At 40.6% G+C, this 14,822-nt stretch overlaps 1 protein-coding gene across 8 annotated transcripts in view; it reads right to left on the bottom strand.

Annotated features, from left to right (window-relative positions):
• The window catches only part of agrn (agrin), a 180,706-nt gene that overhangs the window by 18,992 nt on the left and 146,892 nt on the right, over window positions 1-14,822 (bottom strand). For all 8 annotated transcript variants that reach the window (XM_068650015.1, XM_068650011.1, XM_068650014.1 and 5 more), the window contains 11 exons: window positions 13,801-13,928; window positions 11,361-11,475; window positions 10,491-10,610; window positions 9,696-10,082; window positions 8,421-8,613; window positions 6,405-6,620; window positions 5,148-5,377; window positions 3,615-3,749; window positions 899-989; window positions 615-779; window positions 251-362 (listed from right to left, as the gene is read on the bottom strand). In XM_068650015.1, the coding sequence (XP_068506116.1) occupies window positions 251-362; window positions 615-779; window positions 899-989; window positions 3,615-3,749; window positions 5,148-5,377; window positions 6,405-6,620; window positions 8,421-8,613; window positions 9,696-10,082; window positions 10,491-10,610; window positions 11,361-11,475; window positions 13,801-13,928 (1,892 nt within the window). The remainder of the gene's footprint in view (window positions 1-250; window positions 363-614; window positions 780-898; window positions 990-3,614; window positions 3,750-5,147; window positions 5,378-6,404; window positions 6,621-8,420; window positions 8,614-9,695; window positions 10,083-10,490; window positions 10,611-11,360; window positions 11,476-13,800; window positions 13,929-14,822) is intronic.

Below are 14,822 nucleotides of genomic sequence, written 5' to 3'. Positions count from 1 at the left end.
TAACTGACTGACTAGAGAACGCTAAACAAGCTGAATGCGAGCATTTGGCCACCTGTTGTGGCAGAGTTGGACATAGCTAAAAACAAATACAAGCACATGAACAATAACAGTTAATGGAGGTTTTTTGTAATGATGCAGTCGATGGAATAACAGGGAGTACGCACACGGCATAGCATACAAGATAGGACCAAAAGCTACACATGCTAAAAGCAAGACAACATTTGCAGGATCTGGTTAGCGGGCTGCTTACCGGTGCCTCTCCTCGAACGGCGTCTTTCTTGTTCACCATGATCTCTCCTTTGCGATTGGAGCGCTCCAAATTGACCGTGTACCACATGTTGAGCCTGATTGGTTCTTTACTCCTGGATTACAAAAAAACACATTGGTGTGTTAACACCATCAGGAAATAAATGTACAATAAAGCCAAATAAAGTTAAGTCAATGAAAATATCACATCCGCTCAAGAAGGTCTAACTGTGGTGTAAGAAACGTCTACGTCTACGTCTGATTAAAATGTACGTTTAGCACAAAAACAGCAGCAGATGTTGTGACAAAATAAACTGCGTTTAACGCAAGTGGAACAAGCCTCATTACGTGCGTCAGTTTATGCCTACCTGATGGTAGCAGGGCCCTTGCCGAGGTCATAGCGGAACTCCAGGATCCCCTCATTGAGAGACAAAGAGATGAAGTCCCCCTTTCCGTCAGATTTTTGCCCGTTGTAGAAGATCAGGCCGTTGGAATCATTGGCCATAAGAACCACTGTCATGCTGACTTTTTGGCTGTATGCAAAGCAGAGAGGTCATACTTGTGTATGGACGACAGTTTGCTTGTTGGGTTTCAAATCAAGACCACACATTGATGAACACAAATATGTGGATACAGGAGAATAGGAACTCACCGCAGATCATGTCCGTAAAGATGAAGTCCCTTGAGCTCCAGGTATGAGTCTCCATTGAAGAGTGGCATGTATGCCCCTCGCCTCTCAGCAACTGGAAGCACAAAAAGGGTGACCTCATTAAAGTGGAGCCAATATAATGGAATAAGAATCTAAGCGAACAAGCGATAACCTGAATAATGTTGAATCAGATTTCCATTGCTTTTAATCAAATAACGGTGTTGATTGGAAACTTAGCTTGACATTTACGTAAGTTAAAACATGCTTAAAGAGTGGTTAAACAACTCTTTTATTCTGAAAACAGATTATTTTTGGGTGAAATATTGTTATATTTAATTCCTCAAATTTTATTCTTACTACATGCAATTTTACATCATAACATCCTTGAACAGTAAAACAAGTAAACAAATATAAGAAATGGTAGACATTTTGCAGGAAACATGAAAATCTAGGGTGAGGTAAACATACGGACGGTAACTTCCTTAGCAGAGTTAACAAACCCCCAAAACAAACAAAATAAGACATAGCAACCTGTCATGGTGTCATAGTCTAACAAACAACCTCTAAGGGTGTGTGGAGTGCCAGAGGACAGAATGCCACCATTGTATTATCTGTCTTTCTTTTTTCTCTTTTTTAAAAATGCATGATACGGTGTCTGCAGGATGTTCTGTTCCTGGCAAGAATTTGAAGTGACTTGACATTAGCTAAGCAATAGAGTGCAACTAGAGGGTATCGTGTTTGTGTAATGTGTTGTGGGGGATGTTTCTTCAACCTGATGCATTCCAAGTGTGGAAAGGAGCCATGCACACCTACGGCTTGATTCGTAATGGACTGAAATTAGTAACTGTGTTGGGTAAGGCATACCGAGAGAACGCTAATGAGAAAGACTGAATCTTGGTGACGCACACCAGTTGGAAACTTGCAGACAACCCTCATATATGGGACTCATCTCTATTAATAGAAAACTGAGCTACTTGGAACACAATTTCTGACAGGACAGAGAAGAGACTTTAATTATTATTAGTTTTTTGTATGTGAGAAAACCATGGGATGTCATAAAGAACAGAGTGACCATGAATGACAACCAGACCACATACGGATAACGAAGAGCATATTTCCTTGCTTAAACCTTCATCCACCATAATAGCTTGAAGATGGCAGTTTGGACTCTGGAATAAATTACTGTGCGTCCTTCAGATATGAGTGAACTGGCCTGACCCATTTTTGACACGAGATGTTAGGAGGCTGGTTTATTATTATTATTCCACTATTACCTATGGGAAAAAAATTCTAAATCCGAACATAATGAGTTAGTCAACAAATAAATTTTAGCGGGCAACAATAACTCTGCATTTAAAAAGTAATTTCAGTGGTGATTATTATTTTGAGTGATACTTCTATTTGAGGTATTTATTTTGAGTGCTCATTATTCGTTCTTAAAGACAAATCCAATCAAACAAATCCCAAATTGCAAAGGCTGACCATACCCGCAATTGTAATAAATCTTTGCACTTAGCGCATCGGCGTAATCAAGTTACACAAATTAACTTTTATTTACTTGAAAGCCGCCCATCTTTGTAACTTTTGTCAGTACACTTTTCAAGGGCTTTGTCCAGCAAGCTGCTGCTTTATCTGCAAGCGCCCGTCAGGGGCTGACTGACACGCCCATTAATCACAACAGTCGGGGAGGGGGATTATTCATTTCATTGATTCCTGTGTAAAAAATAAATAAATAAAAATCACCTTTTGGAATGGGAGACACTCTCAGTGGGATGGCATTGATTTTGCCTCAACTCCAGCTATTTGATTTGATTCACCTGCTAACAGGGACTCACCCTATTCCTGGTTGGCTTTTGTGGATTCCCAAATGGTTTGGGGTGCCAGGGTTCATGCTTCTGTTTGGATAATAATGTGCACACTACGATTTTATTTTTTAAAAGGCACCAGTGATTGCAGATGTAAACAAGCTTTTAGCTTTAGTAAGACTGACAATAACCATGACAGAAAGAATGAAATACATGTGAAAATTAGTCTTTGACTTGCATTCTTTTTCCGACACGTGGTGGAGAAATGTTGCTTTTCACTAACAACCATTGCAGAGTCGATATGGCAGTCGGCCCAATGGGGCCAATCATCTGCAGTCGGCCTTCCTCGGTTTCAACTCATGGTAGCGCTGATGCTCACCAACCCTGAGGGCTCAGACCATTTCCCCTTTTGGCTCTCTGTAATTGAGGTTCCTTTTTGATTCAAAAAGGATGGAAATGTCACAGGTTGGGACGACCACGAGGCACAACTGAGGGAGGATGCGGAACAAAAGCTGGCATCTCTTGAGAATTGTTGAGTGCCAAGGCATTTGCCACCAATCAGTCCAGCGCAATTGGGAAATAGGTTTGCATCGTGGGGTGTGCAGGCAGGACGATGATAACTGTGTCAGTTATGCAAACAAAATCAAAGCATGGAAACGTGTTTGTGAGCAACAAAGAACACGGGGGAAAAGAAAAAGAAAACAGGTTTGGCTTGTGGTTTTTGCTACCTATTTAAAAACTTGCCGTTGACATTCCAATTGAAGAATGCCAAAATCCCAATAAAATGCAGGCAGATCTGTTATTTACCAATCAGCTTTTTGAAAAAATATTCCAGACCATACTGTATTGAACAAAATATATTGCTTGCTGAAAAAGTGTGAATGAGTTGAAAGACAATTTGCCTTAAACATTACCTATCTCGCAGTGCCTCCCTTCACGACCCATCGGACATTCACACTTGTAGCCTCCCTCGGGAAGTGCCTGGCACTGGGAGGACGGATGGCACCTGCTGGGCTCGCACGGGTCATGGACATCTGCGCACGTTGGACCTAGCGAGGCAAACAAATCTATCATCAGAAGATTGCCATTGGAAGCAAAATATGGGGCGTACCAGTGTAGGGGGGTGTCTGTAATGGAGGTCATGATCTAATAGTTTTGGAAATATGCATCCAAGAGTAGAGGTCATCCCTGATTATGGGTCAGTGTCAAATGGTTGTCAGATGATGTTTTTGCCCTTAAATCCATTTGCAGTCACCTATAGAGGGGAGCGCTTTATGTTCACTATCCTTCCTGAAATCACAAGGTCCTGCTATTTTTCCTCTATGCTGTTTTTTTGTTGAATGTTTCTTCCAGCTCTTCTACAATACAAATGTTTGTTTGAAGCAAAATATCTTGAGGAATTTTCTATGTGAAGGCCAAACTTCTTACAACAACAGGTTTAAAAAAAAAAAAACTACATGAGCAAGGACTCATGATAAAGGCTTGTAAACAAACCTTGATGCGCTACAATTGGAAAATGAAAACATCACGTCTGACCCTACAGTAAGTAGGATAGATGGATTTGCTTGAAAAGCAATTGTAAAAGAAAGAAACAGACCATTTTTATAATTCATCAACGGATTCGGACCAGAGAAAGGGCTATAGCACCCCACGTCCATTATCCTGGCCCCTTGATAATTCTTGTATTAAAGTAGACATTCATTGTTTTTGTGGACATTTATTTCTCAACCCACAGGACATGTCCGCTGCGGGTATAAATCACTGCAAGATTAAGGCACAAAAGTTTACCCCAACAATTAAGTTGGCAAAAACTTTCTGCTAGCAGCGAGAGACACGCATGATTAGGCTGCACTGCTGTCTGCTGCTAACTGTGTTTGCTCTGAGTTGCTTGTTAGTTGGCCTCAGCTGCAGGGAGGCAAACAACAAGAAGGGATGTTGAAGCAGAGATAGGCCAAAGGCCAATTACGGAGAATTTGGTGGACGTTTTCCTGTTTCTGCCCAGCCTCAACATTTAATCTCTTATGTCTGTATTGGACCTCCCCTGACTTGATCGTCTTCACAAACAGACCTCCGGGCCAGCAGGACTGTAGGCATTTTCAAGCTCGCTTGGGATTTGGCAGCGTGACATGATCACAGCGAAACCCTTAAGTCAAAGAAAATTGTCAATGTGTTCAGACAAGAACTTAGCAGCAATTCTTCGGAAAAGTTAAGAAATATATTACTACATTCCATTTGTCAACACCATGACTGACCCTTTTTTAAAGATCCTGCTAAATTGTTGATAGAACAGGCTCAGTAAAAAAATCCATTTCATTTCTTCAAATGGAAAGAAAATTATTATCTTAAATATTCATTGAAATTGCCTGCCGTTCAGCTGAGTTTAACTCTCCCCAGTTGATGGATGAAATAAACTCCATGTGCAATGTTTTTCAGTGTCATCAACTCACCCCAGAATCCTTTGCTGCATTGGCAGTGGAACATCTCAGCTTCTTTAACCTGGCACGTGGCCCCATTCTTGCAGGGATTTGGCAAGCATGGGTTATTGCCACATTCGCCCACACCACTGCCATAGAGATTATCAACGCCATCCTCTTGTAGGTTGAGCACTCGGTTGTTGACATCCAGCAGGCGGATGCAGCCCACAAGACCTGAGGCTACACCCGTCCTCTCCTTTACACTGCGCAAAACAACAAGAGGACGAAAAGTCATCCCATCACGCAAATATTGGACATATATCAAAATTTCATGACCCCTTGGATGCCAATCAACTTGAAAGGGATGATTTGATTTTGATGATCACTTAAGGTGTTTGTGATAAAATATGGCTGCTAATAATCCACAAAAATGTCACGGTTTAAGTCGTTGATGGTGTAGCGGTATACTCGCTTGACTGTGGTGCAGCAAGCATGGATTCAAAAAGTGTGACTGTGAGTCCCAATGTTGTTTGTCTCTACATATGCCTTGTAAATTTCCTGGGGTCCAGGAAGTCTGTGCCCTTTGCCAAAAGTCAGCTGGCATGGGCTTTGAGTCTCTGTAAGCCCCAACGGGATAAGTGTTAGAACAAATAGGACGGGTGGAAGGCACATTTTTGTTCAAAACATGTTCATATTTGTGTGTTTGATACTAAAAGAGACCTTAACGTGAGTCAAAACTGATGCCACAGTTATTCTGAAGAAATGTAACTGTAACTCACCATTTCCCTACTCGGTACATCTTTTATTGTTCAGCATATTAAAATGAGCAGGGAAATCTAGAAGATGTCCGCTGGGATGCATTGTGTTTGTTTACAACTGATACATTTCCAGTTTAAATATTAACATCCTGATATTGCTTGTCTAGCATGATTACTAGCCTGGCAGAGAGCGGCTTCTTGTCACAGGCTACTTCATGATGCAAATATCAAAATTGATTTTCTTTTCACAATGTTATCATATATTCCCCAATTATTGCCCACGACTTTCGAATTAAGACATGGTTGGAAACTCCATGTTAGATTAAAATGTCAGAATTCATTAGCGAAATTGACAACACCAGGAAAATTGCATCTGATGAGTGCCATTTGGAAAACGATGTCACGATGTGCGGTTCAATAGCAAAAACTCCCAAGTGAAAGGTTCCTTTTAATCCCAGTTGCAGTGAAGAGATTATTTGTGTCGTTTAAATCGTATTCAGAATGTTGTCACAGAATAAATGTAAAGACTTACTCCTGCTTCATTTCTTCAGGCACCCCTCCAATGAACAGATTGGTGTCCAGGTTGAGGCCGTCAGTTCCGCGTGGGCTTTCGCCCTCGACGTGCGGCTCATTGTCCACGCTGAGCATGGCGAAACGCCGATTGCGGGTCACCACCAGCTGATGCCAACGACCCTGAGTGATTTCAATGTTGCTGACCACGATGCCTGTACCCGAACCTGTGTTGAACCTGACGACACATGCAGCCTGTTAAATGGTCTCCCAGTTGCATTTTTCCAATGATTTACAAAGACATAATTTCAAACATAATTGAAATTGAAAGGAACAGTTTAATATATTTTTCAAATTGATTATGAAGTCATAAATGGTGAGTGGTAATGAGGCAACTATTCATTGATACAGTACATTTTTCACAGCCTCTTTTTGATGCAACCTTTCATCTAATGAGGCTTTGTAAAAGGAAAAAAAGGCACACGGCAATAAATCTGTCATGCACACATTAGGTAACTTCATAATTATTTGCCAAAAATAATTTGTTCATCTCCCCACGACTTGGATTCCTAGAGCGGTGAGTGCTGATCTCACTGCTACATTTCTAGAATTGAGCTCCATTTTGATATCACAAGTGACTTAATCTGAGTTTTATTACTTGTTCTATAGATAGGTAGATAGATAGATAGATAGATAGATAGATAGATAGATAGATAGATAGATAGATAGATAGATAGATAGATAGATAGATAGATAGATAGATAGATAGATAGATAGATAGATAGATAGATAGATAGCTAGATAGATAGATAGATAGATAGATAGATAGATAGATAGATAGAACCTTCTAAACCACTGCAAACTTCACAATATTTACCAAGAAGAAGTTTTGATACAGCTGTTGTATTTAAACATTTGAATGCACAAGTGTACTTTATGCCTTTGTTGAGGGCGATTCCACTGAATTGTGTAGTCGTGCATTTATGAATCATAATGAGACCTCCTGCACATACACTATGGCATAATGCTTGTTTATCTCACCAAACATGATTATGACCAGCTTTGCTTCCACAGCTTTAACCTGCAAATCTGCCAATAACCTTCTTTGTCAACATTTACATTCCTGCCAATGTTGCTTGTGCCTTGCCTCATCAACACCACTCTCTTGTATTTGTTCTTATTCTTAGTTTGATTGAAAGCCAAAGCCATTGTGACGACCCGCGTTCCTTCGCTAGGATTTTTAAGCCTTTTCAATTTCTTAAGCCTTTTTTCCCATTGGAAATAAATTATAACTGTAGTTGTTCATTTAGTAATGTTAAATGAGACACTGTGCAGTTTTTGAAAATTTAAGAAAGTCCCCAGGTGCTTTGTCATGTCTGGGACATGCTTGAGTCCCAAAATCATTATGGGCCTATTTTTAGAACATACAGTAATTCTAACCATAGTCCCCCCCGACACACACACACACACACACACACTTCCCTCACCACTATAACTACAAAAACTAACAAAGTAGTAGTAGTTATGTAGTTTTAGACAGATCTTCAAAAATGATTTAGAAGTAAAATAACTTCATAACTGTGACAAACAAAATCTGTTTCATTTTCATTCTTCTGTTGCTTTCAGTCACTTTCCAGTCCATGTCAAACTCAATTTTGTGAACATATACTAACATTAATCAACCTCAAATTACTGTAAAAATTATAATTTTACTCCAGACTGCTTTTGTTTTGCTTCTGAATGTGAAAATGTGCAAAACTAATTTCCTATAAACTGTGATGTTTTTCAAAAGAATTGCTTGATAATAATATACAATTGCTTGATGGAATGTTTTAACGTGTTCAATGAATTAAACTGAAAGAATATCCAAGTGAGGACCACTTCGACATTCGTGCATTTGAATTCATTCATGACACGAAACCCTCAGAGGAAAACCCTTGGACAGCCCTTATTCAGGATTTGAAAATGTCTGTCGAACGCAGTAATGAATGAACTCTGGGATATTATACAAGCCCTTGATCTCCGCACCGCTGGTTACCTGAGTTCCACTTTTCCATTCACCACAGCCAGCGAGATAAAGTCCTTCTTGTTCTCCTGGCCATTGTAGAGCAGGATGCCCGTCATCTCCGACGCCCTGAAATCCATGGCGATGCGGACCGTGTGGTATGCGCTCATGGTTTGGAAGGCCAAGTAGGAGTGGCCTCCGAATGACGGAATGAAGTACTTGATCACTGCAGGGGAACAAAGTCAATGCTGTCAGCTGCCATGTGATGCACTTCCTTCTGCTGTAACAGGTGCTTCATGTGCATCATCGGGCGAGGGTGACGTTGGGTCTTGATGACAGCTGATCAGTTTATTTTTGGGAAAGATGATTGTTCTGGTTTATCAAAGTGCGGTTGATGACGAGAAAAAGGAGGAGCGGAGTCTTTAATTTGGACACTTACACGCAAGCATGAGACCCTTTTGTTTTTCTGACTCTTGACAATTATGATTATTCTCATTATCCAATTTCTCACTGGGCTCCTTTTCTCTCCATCCTGCTGTCCTGACTGTGTACGAAGGCAGCGGATGAGCTCACTAAATAATTGATTGATCAAATGAATGCATGTGTGTTGGACTTCAATTAAATGTGTAAAATCAAACTTTTCTAAGCGGAAATTCCCCATTAAGGCCATTCATTTAAATTACTGACACACAAAATGGACATACGCATTGGGAATTGGGACATGTGGCTATTACACTGACAGAATGTGAAAACAGAAGAAACGGGGTTGCCCATCTGTCATGTAATTCATCCGAAAGGTGTTTGAGAGGCCGGTGGTCACGGTCCAGTGCAAGTTCCTCAACACAAAACTGATACAAGCATGAATTTAGGACTTTCTGTACTGCCACGATACTGGCGCAGGAAAAATGCTCGCTCACCAAGCTGAGAGAAAGCAACTGTCCCAAATGTCTTAAGTGTTGTCTATTGAGATTTACCTGTTTTCTAAGTTTTGTGAGAAATCATTAACATAATCAGTTTCTTCACTTTGACAATATAATTGATTATTAATAAGAAGTCATTATATATAAACATTATTCATGGTAATTTGGGCAAATGTATTATTTTCAAAAGTGTGTATCTAACAGGCATCATTGCATCAATCAACAGCCAATAAGTAGCTTTCTTTTGCAAGCCTTGGCAGCCCTTTTCCATTCCATCGTGGAAAACTAAGATGGTCTTGATACAATGCGGGTGGACAGGATGGGCAGATGCGACAGGCTGTGATTGCCTTAGGTATCTGCCGATACTTCAATAAAAGCAAAACGTCACCTTTTTCGCACACAGAGCCTCCTCTCCCGGCGGGGCACTTGCAGCTGAAGTCATTGCCCTCCTCCTCGCAGGTTCCTCCGTGGAGGCAAGGGTGGGAATCGCAGGGTCTCTGGTGCTTGTGTAGTCTTTCGTGGACGTGGGCTACAGTGGTGGTGGGCGGCATTGCCGTCGTAGTGATGATCGGTTGCGCCGTGGTGGTGATGGGGATCGGGGTGCTGACTGGTCCTGATGTCGTGGTGGTCCGTCTGCCAGTGCTAGGCCTGCGGGTCGTGCCCGGGGGCCGGCGGGTGATATAGGGGGAGGTTACCATACGTCTGGTGGCGGTGATGGGAGCATCAGTGGTGACTGATGCAGTGGTGGTGGTAAAGAAGGGCATGGAGGAAAGGCCTGTCAATGCAAATGCGGAGGTGTCGTCAACCACAAAGCCAATTGATGACTGCATATGTATTTATGTATCATACATGATGTTCAAATGACACTGGCAACGGTACTCTTTAAATGCCTTTTCTTAAAATTTACAATGAGGCTCTTTTTTGGTACTGTAGATTTACAGTGTTGAAGCACCTAAATAGCCAACACCGATAACTAAAAGCATTTTAAATTATTTCAACCAGTGTATTAATGACCTACAGTCTCGCAAAGTTATCTGTAAGCTATTTGTAAACTATTTATGAACCAGTTTACCCTTTTTAATCACAACCTTATTGTTATGTGGCAGCTCCCCCCCACAAAGGAACATCACCTCATGAATAACTACACTATTCATTAACTCCTACACACTCCTCGGTCAATTACCATAGTTGTTGAAGCGAATATTTTCATCCACTGGCTTCTTCACTGTGATGCTTGTTTCCTTGGAGACCTTCAGCTGTTTAAGCAGGGCTCCCTCGATGTCCTCTACAGTGTATCTTGTATCTATGATAAACAACAGGCACATCCACTTAGGGCAAGACCTCAGAGGAGCACTACAGGATAAACACACAGGACTTGTGGTTCTTTAGCGTGGCAGTGGCGAGACCAGAATAATCCTGCCTGTGACATCAGGAGGGTCTCCGGGGACCACTTGTCCTCCACCTGCATGTCGGACTAAATTTTTTTCATGTTCCAGATGAATTGGTTTCATAATGTTTGACACAGATGTTCTCTTTACTGGCCATGGAGGACAGTCGCTTTAACGATGCCTGTTAGTGCGTGTGACGGGGATGAAGGACGCTAAACGCAGTTCATAAAGAAGTAAAATAAATAAAGGATAGTAGACGGCAACAAGGATGGGGTTTTGCAGTATTCAGTCAACGACACTGTGAAAATCAGGACTTTTAACCCTTCTTACATGATAATATTACAAGCAAGAGTATCACGACAAAAAAATTGTATCTGTGAGAATTTTGTGAGGAAAACTTTACTATAGATTATTATGGATTTCATAACAAATTTCACTGCCATAACAGGCTGCCAGAGAATTTCATAACGGAGACTAAAAAAGAAGGCAGCAAGGTTTCGTGTTGATGCATTAGTAGCTATACGATAAAAACACTTCCACGATATGCAACTCAGAGCTGGAATGTGAGAGAAGTGAGGGAGGTTTATATTTCTTTGTGGATAATTTCACACTCTTAAACACCCCTCATGCTTATTTTGTCTTTGTCAGCTCAATTGACATCTCACCTGGTTTGAAATTAGCCTCCACAAAGACCAGGATGGAGTTGCTAGGTGCCAGGTTGCGGACACTTACGCTCATGAAGTCTCTACGTACCTCCGACTTCCTGAACAGGTCATTGAGCTAAATGAAAAAAGGGAGGAGTGAGAGCGTGAGACAGGGAAAATGGACATGGGGAAAAGAAAAAGAGGATAATAAATGAGGCTAGCAACATGTGCCAACCAATTACTAAACCAATTTTATTTCTCAACAACTATACTCTATTTGCTTGATAGAAAGTGTGTGTGCGTGTGTGTGTGTGTGCGTGTTTGAAAAATCTGACATTTTAGCTAAACCCATGACAGGGGTAAAGCTTGAAGATAAATGTTGTGCTCCTGATTAGTTTTGCCCCAATATGTGGAAGAAAAATTCAAGAAGCTTCAAAGCCCCAAGTTTATTTAAGGCCACAATACTTCCAGTTCTGATCGCTGTTTCTCAGCCGACAAAAAGAATCTAGGACAACGTTTAGCTTCGAAAATTTCATGGTACAAAATAAAAAAGTGAACCTTTTGAAAGTGCTACTTCATTCTTCCTTAAGGTTTCCTTTTTTTTGCGGTGGATTTATTCATTCAATCTCCTAAATACTACCATGTCATCATTTAAGTTGCTACAGGGCCAGCTAACGCCAATATGAATTGCACTGATTTAACTGAGGCATATTAATGAATGATAAATTCTATTAATTGATGCTTTCAAAGAAAAACATGTGCAACATAATGTGTTTTAATCAAGCACATTGTGTGCATCAAACTGGTAGACCTTCACATAAATCACTAACCAAAAAGTACCTCAAAGCGTGGTGGAGCCCTGGTGGATTTATGCACTTGGTTTAAAATTTAGAACTCTTGGAACGCAAACTGAGTGGCACGGTGTCGCACTGGTTAACATGTCGACTGGGTTCGATTCTGACTCTGTAATAAATGCGCGTGTCCACACAGGCAAGGGCTTATTTCATCGACTGCAGGGAGGATAATTGCAAGGGCCGATGATGACAGAGACAACACACTGGACATATTCAAGCAGCTTGATTGCATGTCTAAGGACATCAGTGGCAAACTACAACTGGTATTTTAAACACCACTTTTTCAAATAACTTTACTGATCATGTTCACATACTTTTTGCTCCAGTTTTGAAAGCAATCAACATTTCCAGTTTGTTTTAGATTTTCACAATTCAATCTCACAGCCATGTTGCAGTGAGCTGTGCCTTTTTAGAAGGTGTAGAAGGCATTTATCTTGGACTCAGCATGCCAACACTACAATAACTCTTGCGTGAAGCGTATTGAATTAAAACTGTAAGGTTCAATGAGCAAAGCCTCTGTTTGACACTTGTGAGAATCTCTTTGTACCAATCCATTTTAAAGAACCCACAAAAACACTAAATAGAAATGAACAATTAACAAGGGTTTGTGATGTGTTTTTTTTTCAAATCCGACTACAAACAACAGTTACTTGTACCGTTTATTTTTGCAAGTAAATTATTTCTTGAATAAACAATTGCTGTTTATCAAAGTAATTAATTAATTATAAATTAATTTTCTATCAATGCTGCAGTCACGTCGGGAAAAATTATACCAAAGCAAAATTCTGTCACTTTTTCATACAACATTATTGAAAAAACACTGTACTTCCTTGTTTGATGTTGGTGATTCTGAAAATAACACACCACCACTACCTCATACTGTGAGATTTTCGAAATATTTACCAATACACCTTTGATAAAACATCACATATCAAGCAGGCGCTTTGGGAAAATTGTGATATGAATTCATACTCCACTCAGGCTGCCAGCAAACATGTTCTACTCCACTCTCCATCATGCCGGTGCACCTGAATACCATTTAGCAACCTCAGCAGTGTCAACACCTGCAATGAAACCAGCCCGAGTGGACCTGAAGGAGCTGGAGGAATTGGATTAGTCCGGCTCTAACTGGACATTTGTCAAATGATGCGTGCAAAGATGAGTTTGGCTCTTTCCAACTAAGAAGTTCAATTTAGGAAAACTTTGAAGAGAAATGGTGTAGTCGCAAAATGGAGGGAAAGGGTTCACATGTCAGCATTTTTCAACGTCAATTTGGGCCGCAAATGTTCTCGAGATACTTTAAAGCACCATTTTTTTTCCCACCACTTGAATCAGCAGCTACACAAGTTCCAAACACAACTTGAGATGATGATACTATTAAGTTTTATGCTGGTGAAACCGTTTGCAAATGATTCTCGCTTTCAACGGCACTTCAGCACTGTTTTTTTTTTTTTATTTTTTATTTTGACATACTTGATGCCATCCAATATTTGGTATATTTTCAATAGTATTTTGTGTCGTACAAAAACAGCTTGGTCTGAATGTGTGACTTGTTATGCTGCCAAGTGTATCATTAAAGCTATACACAGTAAATGCTTAGCACTTACGGCACTCTCGATACTGCGGGCCGTCTCTCCAAAAAGCTCCGATTTTGGATCCTCCATCTCGGGGGTGTAGACTATTTCTTGTCCTTCCACCTTGTCCAAGTGCAGGAAACCACTGAACTTCATGGTGGCTAAATGCAGAGAAGATGAGATGCTGAAACATTTGCATTTGTCTTGAGCGCATTCCCTACTGCCTTCACACACTGTTCATTTTCAGCTAGAGTGCCATTTGTGGGTTAGTGATGGATTGTGTGTTGGTGTGTGTCTGACAAAGGCAAGTTAGTGTGTACTGCTGATTGGGTTTTTCACAAGACTGGAAGTAAAAGTGGGGAAAGGATATTTGGTGGTGAATGGAGTGAATGTGGAAGAGGTGGACAGTGAAATGGAGAGGCAAGAAAGTGGAAATTTAGGCCATTTTCTATTTTTACCAGACAGTGATTCATCCAAAAAGTTGGCTGAGGCATGGAAGGCTGGGTAAAAAGACAACATGTTATAGACATACACAACACATGAGTGGAAAAAGACCACACGCTAGACACACAAGTTTAAAGTTCTCCACACTTGGTATGGACACTAAGGACGATGTCAAAATTGTGAAAAAGTTGCGAAGATAAATGTTTTTCCTCGGTTGAATCCATTCTGTTGCTGATCTGGATGCATGTCTGGTGTGGTTTTGTTTAGTGAACTGGAGCAATTGCCATTTAAAATTATTCTGGTGAGCAATTAAGAAGAAAAAATCAGTCGAATTAGATTTTAATTCTGATTCAAACTGAAATTGCTATGATGATTGCATAATTGCAGTCATTTTTCCCTCGCGTGTCATTTTTTCTCAACAGCTTACCAGATAAACTAAATTTCACTGATTAGCCGTAGTTAAGACTTGCCAGCTTATTACAATTGCACTCATCTACTCATCACAGTTGAGAGGTGTGTGCAGCTCCCAATCGATCAGTACGATCAATATCTCCAAAAAGAAAGCTAGTATAGTAGGATTAAGAGGAATAGGGCTGGATTTTCTCCTAACT

This window comes from Syngnathus scovelli, chromosome 2 (assembly GCF_024217435.2).
Source record: "Syngnathus scovelli strain Florida chromosome 2, RoL_Ssco_1.2, whole genome shotgun sequence".
Classification (NCBI taxonomy): Eukaryota; Metazoa; Chordata; class Actinopteri; order Syngnathiformes; family Syngnathidae; genus Syngnathus; species Syngnathus scovelli.
The sequence above is the reverse complement of the archived record's forward strand: the minus strand, read 5'-3'. Positions and strand labels throughout refer to the sequence as shown.